The sequence below is a fragment of the Borostomias antarcticus genome, assembly GCF_949987555.1.
Source record: "Borostomias antarcticus genome assembly, chromosome: 18".
In the NCBI taxonomy this organism is placed as follows: Eukaryota; Metazoa; Chordata; class Actinopteri; order Stomiiformes; family Stomiidae; genus Borostomias; species Borostomias antarcticus.
The window spans coordinates 17,416,771-17,434,746 of NC_140251.1; the positions used below are offsets into that span (position 1 = coordinate 17,416,771).

Here is a 17,976-nt window from a genome sequence, read left to right on the forward strand (position 1 = left end):
TGAAGCGCTCGCTGACACACCAGCAGTAGCGGGGCTGGAGGGGGAGAACCAGGAAACGGAGACCCAGACGCGGCGCCAGATCGACCACGAGGCTAATGTTCCGCGGACCCCGCTAGACATGGGCCAAGCTCACTCCCTGGACGACCTGTACGCCTACCCCCACCCCGAGGACCAGCCTCGGACCCCCAGGGGCAGCCAGAGGGACACGCACGCTGGCGAGGGAAACCAGGGCGCTCCGAGGGGTCCGGGGGCGGGCTCTAGCGCGGCTCCGCGCCGGGCGGAGGTCAGGCAGGCTCCGGTGGCGAACGGTCAACACGACCGGGACCGCTGCGTCGGAGAGGCCGAGTTAACCGAGACCGAGCCCCTCAACGCTGGTCCGCAGCCAGAGCGCTCACATGCCCGGCCTGCAGGACAAAGACAGGAAGCCGTGGCGGCGGCGGAGGGTTATCCTGGGGGGCGTGAGTCGGCTGATAACGGCCACCCTGAGAGGGGAAAGCGGGGAGGCGCGGACCGCCAGCCCCGCTCCGGCCCGCACACGCCGACCGAGGCAGGAAACGCGGAGCGGCGGTCCAACGGCGGCATCGGGGAGTCCGCGCCCAGTGGAGGAGGAACCGACTCAAGCGGCGCGAGGCGGGGCGGCCGCGGCGAGGGGGAGGGCGGCGGACCCGGCGCGGAACCGGCGCCGGACCCCGGCCAGACCGCGCGGACGGAGGGAACCCACGATGTATCTGGCGGGTCGGAGGGTAGTTCTGACGGGCAGGGAGGCGGGGACGAGACGTCCTCTGGCTCGGCCAATGGGATAACAGAGGACGCTGAGACTCTCGGGAGGAAACGGCGTAGCGGCGCGTTCTGTGGCGAGGAGGGGGAGGTCAGTCCGACGAAGGTGAGGAGAGAGAGGGCTTCTGGGAAGAGAGTGCAAATAGTCTGCCCGTCTTCAGAGCCCAACGGAGAGAGCCGGTCAGGGCTCAGGCAGCCTGAAGCAGAGGATTATGGGATATCAGAGACAGAGTGTCAGAGACACGAAGAAGAGATTGCGGCCACAGCTGTGGCAGTGGTCACTGTAGCAGTAGCGGCAGCCATGGCACAAATAGAGCTCTCAGAACGGCTAGACCAACAGTCAACACGGCTAGACAGTGAACAGTCAGACATTACACAGTCAACACAGTTAGACAGTGAACAGTCAGACATTACACAGTCAACACAGTTAGACAGTGAACAGTCAGACAATACACAGTCAACACAGTTAGACAGTGAACAGTCAGACAATACACAGTCAACACAGTTAGACAGTCAACAGTCAGACATTACACAGTCAACACAGTTAGACAGTGAACAGTCAGACAATACACAGTCAACACAGTTAGACAGTGAACAGTCAGACAATACACAGTCAACACAGTTAGACAGTCAACAGTCAGACATTACACAGTCAACACAGTTAGACAGTGAACAGTCAGACAATACACAGTCAACACAGTTAGACAGTGAACAGTCAGACAATACACAGTCAACACAGTTAGACAGTGAACAGTCAGACAATACACAGTCAACACAGTTAGACAGTGAACAGTCAGACAATACACAGTCAACACAGTTAGACAGTGAACAGTCAGACAATACACAGTCAACACAGTTAGACAGTCAACAGTCAGACATTACACAGTCAACACAGTTAGACAGGAAACTGTCACAAACCGAACAGTCAGGACGGTTAGACAGTGAACTGCCAGACAGGAAACAGTCCGTAAGACAGTCAGCGCAGCCAGACGGTCCACAGTCAGACGACAAACAGTCTGGACCCTGGGAGTCAGACGACAAACAGTCTGGACCCTGGGAGTCAGACGACAAACAGTCTGGACCCTGGGAGTCAGACGACAAACAGTCTGGACCCTGGGAGTCAGACGACAAACAGTCTGGACCCTGGGAGTCGGACGACAAACAGTCTGGACCCTGGGAGTCAGACGACAAACAGTCTGGACCCTGGGAGTCAGACGACAAACAGTCTGGACCCTGGGAGTCAGACGACAAACAGTCTGGACCCTGGGAGTCAGACGACAAACAGTCTGGACCCTGGGAGTCAGACGACAAACAGTCTGGACCCTGGGAGTCGGACGACAAACAGTCTGGACCCTGGGAGTCGGACGACAAACAGTCTGGACCCTGGGAGTCAGACGACAAACAGTCTGACAACCGGTCGGCACGGCCGATAAATCAACAGCCTGCCAGCGAGCAGCCAGCGCAGTCGGACGGCAAAGCGCCGCAGTCGAAAAGCGGCAAACGATCGAAAAAGTCCAAAGCCAAACAGCTGGCCGGGCTGAACAGAACCCCGGAGCCGGTCCAGATACAGGAGGGGGGCGGAGCCAGGGAGTGTGAGCAGGGGGAGGGGAGAGAGGACAGCCACGAGGACGACCCGCCCAGTCCCACGGACACGCCCGGGGACGGGCGCGGGGGTGGGACGCAGGCGGGGGGAGAGACCGCCCTCCTGACTCGGGGACAGGGCGTCCAGGACGGGCGGGGGTCTGAGGAACGCCCGGGTGTTCTGCCCGTAGAGGAGATCGACAAGGTGCGGGCGCACTCTGACGAGGTCACCCGGGAGCAGAGCGATGAGGTCACTTCCTGTACCGATCCCTCAGACGGACCGCTAGAATCGTCACACCCCGACGCCGTCCGAGGGGCCGCAGCCGCACCTGCCGCCGGTACGCCCGGTGATCCACCCCCCCCGACTCCCCCCCCTATCCCAGACAGTGGTACAGCCCTGCCAAGCCTGGAACAGGAATTGACCTCCCCCTCGGAGCTGTGCAGTGGTTCAGTCCGACGCGACAATCACACATCTGTGGATGTAGACGGCGGTGTTTCCCAAGGCGTCCGGCGGTCACTCTCACAGGACGGCGTGGACGGGTTGTGTGACGGGACGCTGGAGAGAGACGGGAAGAGAGACGGGACGCCGGAGAGAGACGGGAAGAGAGACGGGACGCCGGAGAGAGACGGGAAGAGAGACGGGAAGAGAGACGGGACGCCGGAGAGAGACGGGTTGTGTGACGGGACGCCGGAGAGAGACGGGAAGAGAGACGGGACGCCGGAGAGAGACGGGAAGAGAGATGGGACGCCGGAGAGAGACGGGACGCCGGAGAGAGACGGGAAAAGAGACGGGATGCGTTTTGAGACGATGTCGCCGCTGGAGGAGCCGGTCCGAGGTAAGGCCTCCCACAGATACCATGACAACCAGTCTAACTTGTTATGGTCCTTCAGAAGCGCCGCTTGATGTTTCACTTTGTTTGACCGACCTTCGTTCCTGCTGTGCTGCTAAGCCTACAGCTGAATAACCCATCCTGAATAAGACATTTACATTTACAGGTGTGTTCCTTCCTTCCTTCCTTCCTTCCTTCCTTCCTTCCTTCCTTCCTTCCTTCCTTCCTTCCTTCCTTACTTCCTTACTTCCTTACTTACTTACTTACTTACTTACTTACTTCCTTATTCACTTACTTACTTACTACTGTTTGTAAGCTCAGTTTCATCTGACTTTTACATCAGAAAAGGCCTAAATGCATATCATCACATAGACGACATTGTGTACTTGCAAGTGATGTACCTGTATATCATTCACACAAAATATGATTATGAAGGCCTGTTCATCCGTTGCTGATCAAGCTCTCCGGAAAAAATCAAAAGGCACGTATGGGTAATGGTTCTTCTTCTACAGGCCTCAATTAAAGGGCTGAGCTAGAGCATAGTGACCATCCCTCTACATGAGCTAGAGCATAGTGACCATCCCTCTACATGAGCTAGAGCATAGTGACCATCCGTCTACATGGGGGCGGGTCCAACGTGAGATATATCCCTCGGCTAAACCACAAAAGCATTCCAGCTTCACGGCTTGTTCACATCCTCCTCTTGGCCTGTAGCGTTGTGCGGTGTTCAGGTTCCAGCTCCACGTGGCTCTGCGTGTGCTGCCGGAGGTCAACGCTCTGTCTGTGTGTGTGGTCTGACCGGAGAGCATGTGACTGTGTGAGTTTGAACTGCTTCTAAAACAGGCTGTCACCTGGCGTGCCAGATATGGCGGACACAAGGGTGGACGTCTTCCTCAAGCTCACGGCGGCCTCACACTCTAACAGTTGTTACTGTAGGATTTACCGGCCTCTTCCCAGAACTACTACACAACTACTGTAGTGTATGCCAAGTGGAGGAGCTAGTTTAATCTTAACAGGCCTATTAATACACACTTTTTGCTACTTCAATATCCCAGCAGCACCCCGTGTTGTTGAGACGTGGGCCAAGACGTCACTTCTGAGCGATTGTGGTCTGTGTGCGAACGCTCGCTGTTTGTCTAGAATAGAGTATCCAGGCAACCCAGAGAGATGATGTCAGCACGTCTTGCACGAGACGGTGAAATAGGGGTGGGCAGTCACTCAGAGAGAGAGAGAGAGAGAGAGAGAGGGAGAGAGAGAGAGAGCGGGAGGGAGAGGGAGGGAGAGAGAGAGAGAGAGAGAGAGAGAGCGGGAGAGAGAGGGAGGGAGAGAGAGGGAGAGGGAGGGAGAGAGAGAGAGAGAGAGAGAGAGGAAGAGAGAGAAAGAGGGAGAGAGAGGGAAAGGGAGGGGAGAGGGAGAGGGAGGGAGAGGGAGAGAGAGGGAGGAGAGAGGGAGAGGGAGAGGGAGAGAGGAGAGAGAGAGGGAGAGAGAGAGAGAGAGAGAGAGAGAGAGAGAGAGAGGGAGAGAGAGAGAGAGAGAGAGGGAGAGGGAGAGGAGGAGAGGAGAGGTGAGGAGAGAGAGAGAGAGGGAGAGGGAGAGGGGAGAGAGAGAGAGAGAGGGAGAGGGAGAGGGAGAGAGAGAGGGAGAGGGAGGAAGGGAGAGGGAGAGGGAGAGAGAGAGGAGGCCTTCCTGTGGTTGTTCACTTCCTTTAAGATCATCCATGCACCCAGAAGTCTTCTCATGTGAAGGGGAACAGGAGAATACATAGTAATATCACACCTTCGATGGAGACGTCTTTCACACACTGCAACATTTGTTTCCATCGCGCTGCGGCGTGTCGCAACGAGTGTCGAGACTCGACTTGTAAGACAATACACACGGACATGGAAATATATATGGTAATATGACGAGTGATATATAAATAGCCTGCTGGGATGACAGAGAGACTCTTCATTGTTCTCTAATAGAGATGACTGATTTTTTCCTCCCCCCTCTTCCTCCTCCTCCTCCTCCTCCTCCTCACTTCCTGGTGCAGCTGGGGTGATTGTTACTAGCTAGAGGGGTTGTCCATTAGGCTGAGACCGTTACAGACACATCTGTGTAATGGGCTTCCCAGAGAGCCCCCCGATGATGCTGTAAACAAAGGAGTGGAGATTCCTTTCATGACATGTTATCATTTGTTAGAACCATATATATGACTGAACCTGTCTGAACCTGGTTTTTCTGCCTAGAGTATAACCCCTCTCTCCCTCCCCTCTATCTCTCTCTCTCTTTCCTCTCTCTCTCTGTCTCTCTCTCTCTCTCTTTCCTCCCTCTCTCTCTCTGTCTCTCTCTCTCTCCCTCTCCCTCCCTCTCCCTCTCCCTCTCCCTCTCCCTCTCCCTCTCCCTCTCCCTCTCCCTCTCCCTCTCCCTCTCTCTCTCTCTCTCTCTCCAGAAACAGACACACCTCTATCCAGGGGAGAGGAGCATCAAGAGAAGTCATCTCTCTCAGGACCTCCAGACTCGGCAGATGTAAGCTCACCATCTTGTGATCATTACTAAGCAGTCCAAGAAGAACAATTTCACTACCTTCTTCCTGAGAAAGCTGATGAGTAGGGCCAGTGTCAGAAGTTAATTAATATCGAGTAAGTTGCAAGTCGATGAGAGTTAGTAACAAAAATCGCGGAAAAACGTCAAAATACAGACTCACTGGACTTCAAAGGGTGACGTCACTGCATGTGTTTGCCCTTTGAGGCTTTGCCACAGCTGTGGTTCAGGAGGTAGAGCGGGTCGTCCAATCAGAATCAGAATCAGAATTAGTTTATTGGCAGTTTTATAACATATCAGGATGATCGTAGGGTCGGCGGTTTGAATCCCGGCTCCACCTGTCGAATTGTCCTTGGCATCTTGGTATCTTGCATGGCAGCTGCTACCATGTGTGTGTGTGTGTGTGTGTGTGTGTGTGTGTGTGTGTGTGTGTGTGTGTGTGTGATTGTGTGTGTGTGATTGTGTGTGTGTGATTGTGTGTGTGTGTGTGTGTGTGTGTGTGTGTGTGTGTGTGTGTGTGTGTGTGTGTGTGTGTGTGTGAATGGGCGAATGAGAGGCCATTGTAAAGCACTTTGGATAAAAGTATTATATAACTGCTGTCCATTTACCATTCACTGCAATTTTGCTGCAGTATTTCCCTTATAAAGGAAACAGTTACAGCGACGGTGATTGTAAAAAGGCACACAGTACACATAGAATTTAAGCATTTAATCCAAACAAAATCAACTGGAATAAGAGTGACTTTAATATGAATCAGAACTTCATCTGTGTCCTATCTTGGTCAAATCTCATATAGTGTGATTAATGGACTATCCACTATTACATGATGACAGGAGAGCGTTTGTCTCCTGGGAATAATCATGCTGGTGGTTGGATGCCAGGCAGTCCCCCTCGACCCTGGTGATAAATCCTCTCCCTCTGTTGCGCGTCGGCCAATCATGACGCACGTCTCGGCCTGCTGACCTGACCTCTGCTGCCCTCAGGTCGACCAGGCAGATATGGGAACGCTGGAGTGTTTGTGTGCGTGCGTGTGTGTGTGTGTGTGGTTGGGAGTGCGCGTGTGTACAGAATGTGTGTGTGTGTGTGTACAGTATTTGTACGGTGTGTGTGTGTGTGTGTGTGTGTGTGTGCATGTGTGCGTGCGTGCGTGCGTGTGTGTGTGTGTGTCCAGCCCTGCTATGCTTCCCAGGACGTAGAGGAAAGATGCGCTGATGTCAGGGGTGCGAGCGGAGAGAGAGGGAGGGACCAGAGGAGTCCGATAACCCTGGGAGGGGAAGGAGGAAGTGACACGTTACAGGTTACAGAAAGGAGGAAGTGAAACGTTACAGGTTACAGGAAGGAGGAAGTGACACGTTACAGGTTACAGGAAGGAGGAAGTGATAGCTGCAGCCTCGTGGAGGTGGGGGAGGAAGCGGCGATTCCGGCTGAGCGGCGAGGAGGGGCTGAGGTTATTAACGGCGAGAGAGAGAAGGCTGGGAGTGAGGCATGATGGGTAAGGCCGGGAGTGAGAGATGATGGGTAAGGCCGGGAGTGAGGGATGATGGGTAAGGCCGGGAGTGAAGGATGATGGGTAAGGCTGGGAGTGAGGCATGATGGGTAAGGCCGGGAGTGAGGGATGATGGGTAAGGCCGGGAGTGAGGGATGATGGGTAAGGCCGGGAGTGAGGGATGATGGGTAAGGCCGGGAGTGAGGGATGATGGGTAGGCAGCGCGTTGGAAGGAGGGACAGATGAGACTCTCCCCTCTGACACCGCTAGTACAGGCAGCCGTCGGAGCATTAAGAGAGCGGGTACGGGAGAGAGGAGGAGGAGAGAGGAAGAGGAGGAGAGAGGAGGAGAGAGAGAAGGAGGAGGAGAGAGGGAGAGAGGGGGAGGAGAGAGGAGAGAGGGAGAGAGGGGGAGGAGAGAGAGAAGTGAATGTGATGTCGCTGTATTAGTCGTTGCGGTTTACGGTCGGATGGCTGCCCACGCGTAATAACTCCTGTGGGGTCAGTGACATCATATACATTTGCCGTGTTGTTGAAAGTCTTGGTTAAGAACGTCGGCCACAGACTCACAGAGACAGTGTTGTTGTCTTTGTAAGTAAGTAGCCTGGAGAACCGATGGTTCTGGAGCCTAGATGCCCATAGGTCAGGGGCCTTCATCTTCTGATTCCTTAGCGTGAGGCAGCTCGATGTTCAGGTCCACCCCCTGGACATGACGCTAGTATGTCACAGGGACTTACCCCCAATCCAACCCTTGATGCTCAGTGCCAAGCAGGGAGGCATTTCTTATAGTCTTTGGTGTGACTCGGCCGGGTATCGAACCCCCAACCTTCCGATCTCAGGGCGGACACTCTAACCACAAGACCACGAGGCCCAAGCCAAGGCTGGTACTGTTGTCTCTGTAGAGACGTTTAAAATGGGTGTATTTGAGATAAACATCTCTATTCCCAGGGAGTTCCCTGGCCATGAAAGGCAGCATATACAGTTAGCGCTGCTGAATGAGAACAGAGTGAGGGATAGGGGAGTTGAACTGGTGACATGCTGTAGCTGTCTTGTTCAGGGATAGGGGAGTTGAACTGGTGACATGCTGTAGCTGTCTTGTTCAGGGATAGGGGAGTTGAACTGGTGACATGCTGTAGCTGTCTTGTTCAGGGATAGGGGAGTTGAACTAGTGACATGCTGTAGGTGTCTTGTTCAGGGATAGGGGAGTTGAACTGGTGACATGCTGTAGCTGTCTTGTTCAGGGATAGGGGAGTTGAACTGGTGACATGCTGTAGCTGTCTTGTTCAGGGATAGGGGAGTTGAACTGGTGACATGCTGTAGCTGTCTTGTTCAGGGATAGGGGAGTTGAACTGGTGACATGCTGTAGCTGTCTTGTTCAGGGATAGGGGAGTTGAACTGGTGACATGCTGTAGCTGTCTTGTTCAGGGATAGGGGAGTTGAACTGGTGACATGCTGTAGCTGTCTTGTTCAGGGATAGGGGAGTTGAACTGGTGACATGCTGTAGCTGTCTTGTTCAGGGATAGGGGAGTTGAACTGGTGACATGCTGTAGCTGTCTTGTTCAGGGATAGGGGAGTTGAACTGGTGACATGCTGTAGCTGTCTTGTTCAGGGATAGGGGAGTTGAACTGGTGACATGCTGTAGTTGTCTTGTTCAAGGATAGGGGAGTTGAACTGGTGACATGCTGTAGCTGTCTTGTTCAGGGATAGGGGAGTTGAACTGGTGACATGCTGTAGCTGTCTTGTTCAGGGATAGGGGAGTTGAACTAGTGACATGCTGTAGCTGTCTTGTTCAGGGATAGGGTAGTTGAACTGGTGACATGCTGTAGCTGTCTTGTTCAGGGATAGGGGAGTTGAACTGGTGACATGCTGTAGCTGTCTTGTTCAGGGATAGGGGAGTTGAACTGGTGACATGCTGTAGCTGTCTTGTTCAGGGATAGGGGAGTTGAACTGGTGACATGCTGTAGCTGTCTTGTTCAGGGATAGGGGAGTTGAACTAGTGACATGCTGTACAGTAGCTGTCTTGTTCAGGGATAGGGGAGTTGAACCGGTGACATGCTGTAGCTGTCTCATTCAGGGATAGGGGAGTTGAACTAGTGACATGCTGTAGCTGGCTTGTTCAGGGATAGGGGAGTTGAACTGGTGACATGCTGTAGCTGTCTTGTTCAGGGATAGGGGAGTTGAACTAGTGACATGCTGTACAGTAGCTGTCTTGTTCAGGGATAGGGGAGTTGAACTAGTGACATGCTGTAGCTGGCTTGTTCAGGGATAGGGGAGTTGAACTGGTGACATGCTGTAGCTGGCTTGTTCAGGGATAGGGGAGTTGAACTAGTGACATGCTGTAGCTGTCTTGTTCAGGGATAGGGGAGTTGAACTAGTGACATGCTGTAGCTGTCTTGTTCAGGGAGAGGGGAGTTGAACTGGTGACATGCTGTAGCTGTCTTGTTCAGGGATAGGGGAGTTGAACTGGTGACATGCTGTAGCTGTCTTGTTCAGGGATAGGGGAGTTGAACTAGTGACATGCTGTAGCTGTCTTGTTCAGGGATAGGGGAGTTGAACTGGTGACATGCTGTAGCTGTCTTGTTCAGGGATAGGGGAGTTGAACTGGTGACATGCTGTAGCTGTCTTGTTCAGGGATAGGGGAGTTGAACTAGTGACATGCTGTAGCTGTCTTGTTTAGGGATAGGGGAGTTGAACTAGTGACATGCTGTAGCTGTCTTGTTCAGGGATAGGGGAGTTGAACTGGTGACATGCTGTAGCTGTCTTGTTCAGGGATAGGGGAGTTGAACTGGTGACATGCTGTAGCTGTCTTGTTCAGGGATAGGGGAGTTGAACTGGTGACATGCTGTAGCTGTCTTGTTCAGGGATAGGGGAGTTGAACTGGTGACATGCTGTAGCTTTCTTGTTCAGGGATAGGGGAGTTGAACTAGTGACATGCTGTAGCTGTCTTGTTCAGGGATAGGGGAGTTGAACTGGTGACATGCTGTAGCTGTCTTGTTCAGGGATAGGGGAGTTGAACTAGTGACATGCTGTAGCTGTCTTGTTCAGGGATAGGGGAGTTGAACTAGTGACATGCTGTAGCTGTCTTGTTCAGGGATAGGGGAGTTGAACTGGTGACATGCTGTAGCTGTCTTGTTCAGGGATAGGGGAGTTGAACTGGTGACATGCTGTAGCTGTCTTGTTCAGGGATAGGGGAGTTGAACTGGTGACATGCTGTAGCTGTCGTGGTCAGTGTAGTCTGGTGATGACCCTGCCACTGCAGCAGACTTCCTCTCTGATTTGTTTAGTCTGCTGAGTGTGTCTGGACTGACACTCTTATCAGAGCGCTGGCACGTGGCCAGACTGGGTCACTATCTCAGCTTTACATTGGTCTGCCTGTCTGTCTGTCTGTCTGTCTGTCTGTCTGTCTGTCTTTCTGCCTGTCTGTCTGCCTGTCTGTCTGTCTGTCTGCCTGTCTGTCTGCCTGTCTGTCTGTCTGTCTGTCTGTCTCTGTCTGCCTGCCTGTCTGTCTGTCTGTCTGTCTGTCTGCCTGCCTGCCTGTCTGTCTGTCTGTCTGTCTGTCTGTCTGTCTGTCTGTCTGTCTGTCTGTCTGTCTGCCTACCTGTCTGTCTGTCTGTCTGTCTGTCTGTCTGTCTGTCTGCCTGCCTGTCTGTCTGTCTGTCTGTCTGTCTGTCTGTCTGTCTGCCTGTCTGCCTGTCTGGCTGTCTGTCTGCCTGCCTGTCTGTCTGTCTGTCTGTCTGTCTGTGTGTCTGTCTGTCTGTGTCTGTCCCAAAAGTGCTATTGACCCCCCTCTGGCGCCCATAGCTAACACATGTTTGTATTAGTTATAGTATTTTCACTTAAATTAAAAATACTAACTTTATATTTCTTAAAAAGAAGGACATTACAAAAAAGTGTTTTTGTTCGACTGTTACGTGACTTACTTACTTCCTCCTCTTCATCCCTCTGGGACATGAGTCTTCAGTGAGTTCTAGTTCACTGCCTCCTGTCATGTGAGCAGCAGCCTGTCTCTGGCTGCAAGCGACCACAGTACTGAAAACAGGAAGTGATGTCAAACGTAGCAGTTACCGCACGTGCAATTTCATTCGGGAGTGGAGCTGAGCTGTGCACTCCGGGCCACGCTGACTGTCAACAAGAGAGCTATAATTAGTATGCGTCAGAGCAGCACAAATACAATAGCATATCACATCAAAAATATTGAATAATAATCGTGCCCTCCCATGCAGCTCATAAGACTGAGCCCTGGTGGCAGGTCTGGTGCGCGGTGATTGAGTGAAAATGTGATATTTGACATTTCCTGTCCAGTTCCTCGTGCTGCAGGCTTGCTTCTCTTGTGCTGGTGGATGAGATTGGTCTTCCTCTCTGACTGGAACTAACTCGTCAGTCTCAGTCAGTCCTATCCTGGAGACGAACTGCAGTAGCGCCATACCTGCCAGCAGAGGGCAGCCTAACGTTGTCTGCTACTACGGCTGTGTCACAGTGAGAATAATAACACACTTAAATTCACCTAAGTACTTGACTTAGTCACATAGCATTGTAAGAAGGGTTTTTATCTCATATAAAGGCACTGAGAGGCAAATATTAAACTGCTTAGAAGAATATCTAGTCTGGAGACTGATGGGTGCTGTTGGCTGTACTGCCGACCCTTACCTCCGACACCCCCTGCTGTCTGGGTCGGGTATAACTACCTCCAGATGGGGCCCTGCCCTGCTCTGCTCTGCTGGGCAGTCTCTCAGTATACAAGTGTACAAACTTCACTGTAAGCAAGTTTCCCTCAGGAAAGTTTTGGGGTTGTCAGCGTTAGCTGGGTGCCTCTGGACACTCTGGAGGTGCATTGTGGGACTGAGATGAGTAAGGGCAGGAGGTGATGGGACTGGATGTGTTATGAATCTCAGAGAAGTATTTGATTCTTTGGCCATATCTCATAGCTATGTTTCTCCATGTTCTCAGCACGTGAAGGGTTGGGTATCATGTGTGTTGCATGTATGTGTGTGTGTGTGTGTGTATGTGTGCGTGTGTGTGTGTACGTGTGCGTGCGTGCGTGTGTGTTTGTGTGTGTGTGTGTATATGTGTGCGTGTGCATGCGTGTGTGTGTGTGTGTGTGTGAGTGTGTGTTTTGGGAGTAGTGAGTGAGTAATAGTGTGTGTGTTGTGATTTTCCGGGTGCTCGTAGAGTAGAGTAATGGAAACCAGGCTCTGGTTGGTGCAGCAGCACTGGCTGGGGGGGGTAATATGTTAGAGTACTATTTGAAAGGTCAGGTGATATGGGAGGGGGGGGGGGTGTACTGTGTGTGTGTGTGTGTGTGTGTGTGTGTGTGTGTGTTTACTGCATATCAAACTGTCCCTTCCCTTAGCCAATAACCCCATTGTACAAAATACCCGCTAAACGATTTCAGTACAAAACATTCATTTGTGTGTTTTCTATGGAGCCAAAGCTCCAGTTTAAGGAACGTTATTGGACCCCTTCTTACTTGTGTTCCACTCCTTCACCAGACCCATTAGAGCTGAAGGAGCCCCTGCTGTTCTCTCTGGCTCTCTCTCTCTCTCTGTTCTCTCTGTTCTCTCTCTCTCTCTCTCTCTGTTCTCTCTCTCTCTGTTCTCTCTGTTCTCTCTCTCTCTAACTCTCTGTTCTCTCTCTCTCTCTCTATCTCTCTGTTCTCTCTGTTCTCTCTCTCTCTCTGTTCTCTCTCTCTCTCTCTCTCTCTCTCTCTCTCTTTCTGCGTCATGTATGGAGTCGGTTTGTAACCGTTGCCATGGTTCCAGCTGTTTCTGTGTTTCAGGCTGTGTGTGTGTGGATCACTTCCCCTGCTCTGCTCTGACCAGAGCTGTGGACAGATCTGCCCTCCAGGAGACATTCACAACATTTACCACCACAGATGCGTTTGTGACGTGTTTCACTGTGCATTCAATCAATCAATCAACTTTTATTATGCAGACTCATGGTCCATTACAAAACACATACAACAAAAATTAAAAAAGGCAACAATACCAGTGTTTCCACATAGGTGACTGGTATCTCACCGCACTGAAAACAGGATTTGACAGCAGCACAATAATGGAATTCTGAGAACCATTCAGTCGGCATATAAATTTGTACATCAGATTCCTCAACAGGGCATGAAACGTATTGACACCTGCACTACAAAACAGTTCACTTGCACTGTACCACCTTGGCTTTTTAAGCAATATACGCATGCAGTCATTATAGGCAACCTTAAGCTTATGGATGCTAGCCTTTTTAAACTTTATCCACAAGGGAGCAGTGTAGAGAGGAGTACAGTACGCTCTAAACAGGCTGATCTTGACATTGTCTGAGCACCAGTGGAATTTCCTAACCAACATGTTAGCTTGTGCATATAACATGCGGCGCTGTCTATACAAGTCATCATCATCAGACATTTGATCTGTGATGACATGTCCCAGATACTTAGCTTTACAGCAGACAGATAGAACTTGCCCTGAGAGGTAAAATGATGGGAAGATTAGATCTTTGTCCCCTTTTGTTTTACAGATCATGACAATGCTCTTTTTAGCATTGTATTTCACATCAAATTGGACACCATACTCAGAGCATATATTCAACATCTGTTGGAACCCAGCACTGCTAGGAGAGAAAATAGCCAGATCATCGGCATACATAAGATGGTTTACCAGGGTGTTACCAATCATACATCCTGTTTTACAGCCTCTTAGCTGGTCAGATAAATCGTTCATGTACACATTAAAGAGGGCTGGTGAGAGTAGCCCCCCCTGGCGAACCCCATTACCAACACCGAAAGGTCCAGAGACTGCATTACCCCATTTGACCTGCATGCTCTGGTTGGCATACCAATATGCCAGGACCCTAATTATACTGTTAGGCACTCCTCTTTGACTCAGTTTTATGAACAGCTTATGATGGTTGACTCGATCAAAAGCTTTAGAGGCATCAATAAAACCAATTAACACAGAGGAATTCTGTCTTCTATACATTTCAACAGTTTCCTTCAGGGCATAGATACATAAATCAGTACCATGCTTAGCCTTGAAGCCAAACTGGTTGTCTGTGGTACCAAAATAAAAACATAATCTGTCTAATAAAATTCTTTCCAGGACTTTGGATAACACACTAGCTAGAGCAATTGGTCTGTAATTATCCAAGCTCCCCACCTTGCCCGCTTTGTCCTTGATGACAGGCACCAGAGTAACAGACAACATGGAGTCCGGCAGCAGACCATGATTCATAAGGCCAGTAAAACAGATGGCGAGAAGGGCAGCGACCCTCGGACTTGCATTCTGTTGATACAGTTAATGTTGTACAAAGTAAAGCCTAATTCTTTGATAAGGCCATAGACTTCATAGACTTAAAGCATTGTCACTTGCTAACATTCTGTGAACAAGCTAGTAATTTAAAAAAAGAAGAAAAAATAAATAAATAAATAAAAAATAATTCTAAATGACTAGGATCAATAGCACAGTTCAAATACTCCAACTCCGGTCAGTCCTCTGGTGCTACTGACCCGGTCAGTCCTCTGGTGCTACCGACCCGGTCAGTCCTCTGGTGCTACTGACCCAGTCGGTCCTCTGGTGCTACTGACCCGGTCAGTCCTCTGGGGCTACTGACCCGGTCAGTCCTCTGGTGCTACTGACCCGGTCAGTCCTCTGGTGCTACTGACCCGGTCAGTCCTCTGGTGCTACTGACCCGGTCAGTCCTCTGGTGCTACTGACCCGGTCAGTGATCAGACACCGTCTCTCCGGTCTCCTCGCTGTTGAGCAGCAGCGACCAACGCTGTGATCTCTTTGTGTTTACATCCTGCAGCGATAAAAGGCGGTAGGGAAATACCAATGAAAACGACGGGGAGAATAGATATAGAACGACTACACACATCCTTTGGCGGCAGCAGTTTTAGGAATAGGGATGTAGGACATTTTTGATCGCAGGATTTTAAGAAAAACCTATGGAAACTAAAAGCAAAAAACAAAGTACAGTGCCATGGTCCTCTACCAGGGCGCTACCGGGGGTTTCCAGCTCACAGATTGGACCTGTTAAAGGACTGCACCACTGGGCAGGTTGCTCGGGATTCAAACCTCTCAAACTCCCCCATTCATTCTCTCCAGAGTGGTACAGTCCACCTTGGACAGGACAGACATGCAGGTAGGCCTACAGCACAGTATGATGATGTATTTCAGATACTATACTGTAGTTACTATAGTATATTTTCCAAAAATACTGTACATAATATACATTATTAGTGCCCTGTTAGGGTTAGGATCCTGGTGGTCATTTGAATTTCCTGACTTTTGAGGCTTTTGACAAACCCTAACTATTCACATAAAACATGTTGTTTTTAATATAGAACAGAATAGAGCAGTCTGGTCCATGAGCCAGTAGGGTTGGTCTCAGGGGAATCATGCTCATAGTGATTTTTGGCAAGGTACACATCCCTAGAGTTAGACAAATATGTGATAACATTGCACCAGTGGTACTGTAGCTTTATGTGTGCTGCCATGCGTTTTATAATACTACCCTAAAATAAACATTTCTGAGAAGCGCTCAGTAGGAAGTACAACACGTTTATTCAACCTAGTGGTGTTTTCTCACCAGTCCCACAACATTGAAATTTGTCACAATGATACAGTAGCTCACTTCCAGCACATTTCATCAAACATTGTAATACAATTCTACATTGAAAACGGTGCCATTGGTGGCACTCGCAGTACAGGGTCCAATTATAGCTTAGGGTCAAAGCTGCGCCACAGCAAAACCGCCAGGACGCCTGGTTCTCACACTGACACCAGTCTACACACACCAGTCACCTCAGGCCGTTTGCAACAAACATACATCTTGGGAGTGGACAGCTACGGGCCGGTAGATCCAGGACGGCATCAGCTGCTGGCTAAATCATTCACAATAATCCAGCTGCTCTGACTGACTTCCCTCACAGCCGTACACACAACTGTTGTGGCAACATCTCTGAAAAGTAACTTGATCACTTTTCACTCTTTGGACCAAGTTCATTCCATCAACCACTCTAGGAGAGTTTCCTGGGACTCTACTAATACATTTTCCTGCAAGGTTGTGGCCAAAGTAGCTTTATTTGTCTTCCTCAGCAATCCATCTTGTGTGGACAGGGCCCAGGGCAAAGGTTCAAGAGGGTGAGAGAGGATACGTAGACCTTCGTATGTAGACCGCAGCCTTGAGACATCACTATGATATGTCCAAACAAAGACCGGTCTAGGACTGGAATGAGGAACTTATTAGTACTACTGTAAGACACTGTAAAGACAAGCGATGATAAGATCCTTACAAGTATCTTATCAGTGCTAATCGGTTCCTCATTCCAGTCCTAGGTATGCAGCTAGACATGGTTCCCAAACTGGCAATTTACTATCCGTAGTCGAGCAGTCTATCAGTGTCATCCTCATCTACTCATCCCGTCCGATCCTGGATGACGGTCTTTGTCCATGATGTAGGGTAGGCTGATGCTAATGAGCTCTCACTTGTCTGTAAATGAATTGACCCGTTAGTCCGTGTGTAAGCATGAGGCACAGCGATAGGTATGAGATACACCCAACAATATCTTGTGAGATTGGTATTTGGTCTCTGGTGCTGATATTTAAACCAGTCCAGTTTGGGATTGACTGATTCTCTGGATCTGTTTGCCTTGCAAGTGTCCACTAGGTTCTTCTTGCAGGCGAGAAGAGCAGCTTCCCTGGTTTCCTGGACACAGTGTCCCCTGGTTGGGAGGGGCTGTAGGCCCAAACCTGCACCTGCTACTTCCCTGGTTGGGAGGGGCTGTAGGCCCAAACCTGCACCTGCTACTTCCACTTCTTGGTCCTCAGTGGTGACCGATTTCTGCTTCAGTTTCTCAATGTGTGGAAGCTCAGCTCTTTGACAGATGTGGTCCATAGACATTGGCCTGTACCACTATGCCACTGACTCTATGGAATGTACCATTTCCAGTGAGTTTCCTCAAGTCTATCAATACTGTCTATACATTACATAACATTACAGTCATTTATCCAAAGCGACTTACAGTAATTGCATTTAACATACAGTACTGTAGGTAGTCAGTGTAATGCTACTCACCAGAGCTCACAAGTGTATCTCCTTTGTGATAAGAGCATAATCTAGTGTTGAAGCCAAAGTGCAAGAGTAGCAGAATACAATAGGTGATTAAGAGGGAGGATCCTGGTAGTACTTCTTTAAGAGGTGAGTTTTGAGCCTGCTGTGAAAGATGGGCAGCGACTCTGCTGTCCTGACGTCAGTAGACAGTTCATTCCACCGCTGCGGGGCCAGGACAGAGAAGAGCCGGGATCAGGTTGATCAAACACAAGGGCCTCGATGTGACGGGGCAGCCAGTCGCCCCGAGGTAGCAGAGCGTAGCGGTCGGGAGGGAGTGTAGGGTTTGACCATGGCCTGGAGGTAGGAGGGAGCTGTTCCTTTCATTGCCTCGGCTAGTACCAGAGTTTTAAACTGGAAGTATTGCCCCAATCCTCCCTCTTAGGCACCTATTGTATTTTTAGTTTGCTATTTTTACACTTTGCCTTTAGCATGAGATTATGCTCTTAGTTGCTTGTTTAGAAAGGAAATGCACTTGTGAGTTCTCGTGAGTAGTAGTACACTGACTTTATACATTAAATGCTATTATTGTAAGCTGCTTTGGATAAAAACGTCTGCTAAATGACTAATGTAAATGTAGGGAGTTGCTACCGGGAGCCAGTGTAGACAATGGAGATGGGAAGCTGTGTGAGAGAATTTGGGGTGATTGAACACCAGGCAAGCAGCAGCTTTCTGGACAAAC

The 17,976-nt window shown here is 50.3% G+C and overlaps 2 protein-coding genes across 6 annotated transcripts in view; both read left to right on the forward strand.

The window, feature by feature from the left end:
- LOC311320953 (A-kinase anchor protein 13) overlaps positions 1 to 116 on the forward strand; it is a gene marked incomplete at its 3' end in the record, with an annotated part of 47,690 nt that extends 47,574 nt beyond the window's left edge. The window contains exon 8 of the mRNA XM_084452820.1: positions 80 to 116. Within this exon, the coding sequence (XP_084308946.1) occupies positions 80 to 116 (37 nt within the window). The remainder of the gene's footprint in view (positions 1 to 79) is intronic.
- LOC311321057 (uncharacterized protein) overlaps positions 6 to 17,976 on the forward strand; it is a 69,507-nt gene continuing 51,536 nt past the window's right edge. For all 5 annotated transcript variants that reach the window (XM_084452935.1, XM_084452936.1, XM_084452937.1 and 2 more), the window contains exons 1-2: positions 6 to 3,194; positions 5,620 to 5,696. In XM_084452935.1, the coding sequence (XP_084309061.1) occupies positions 119 to 3,194; positions 5,620 to 5,696 (3,153 nt within the window). In that variant the 5' untranslated portion in view covers positions 6 to 118. The remainder of the gene's footprint in view (positions 3,195 to 5,619; positions 5,697 to 17,976) is intronic.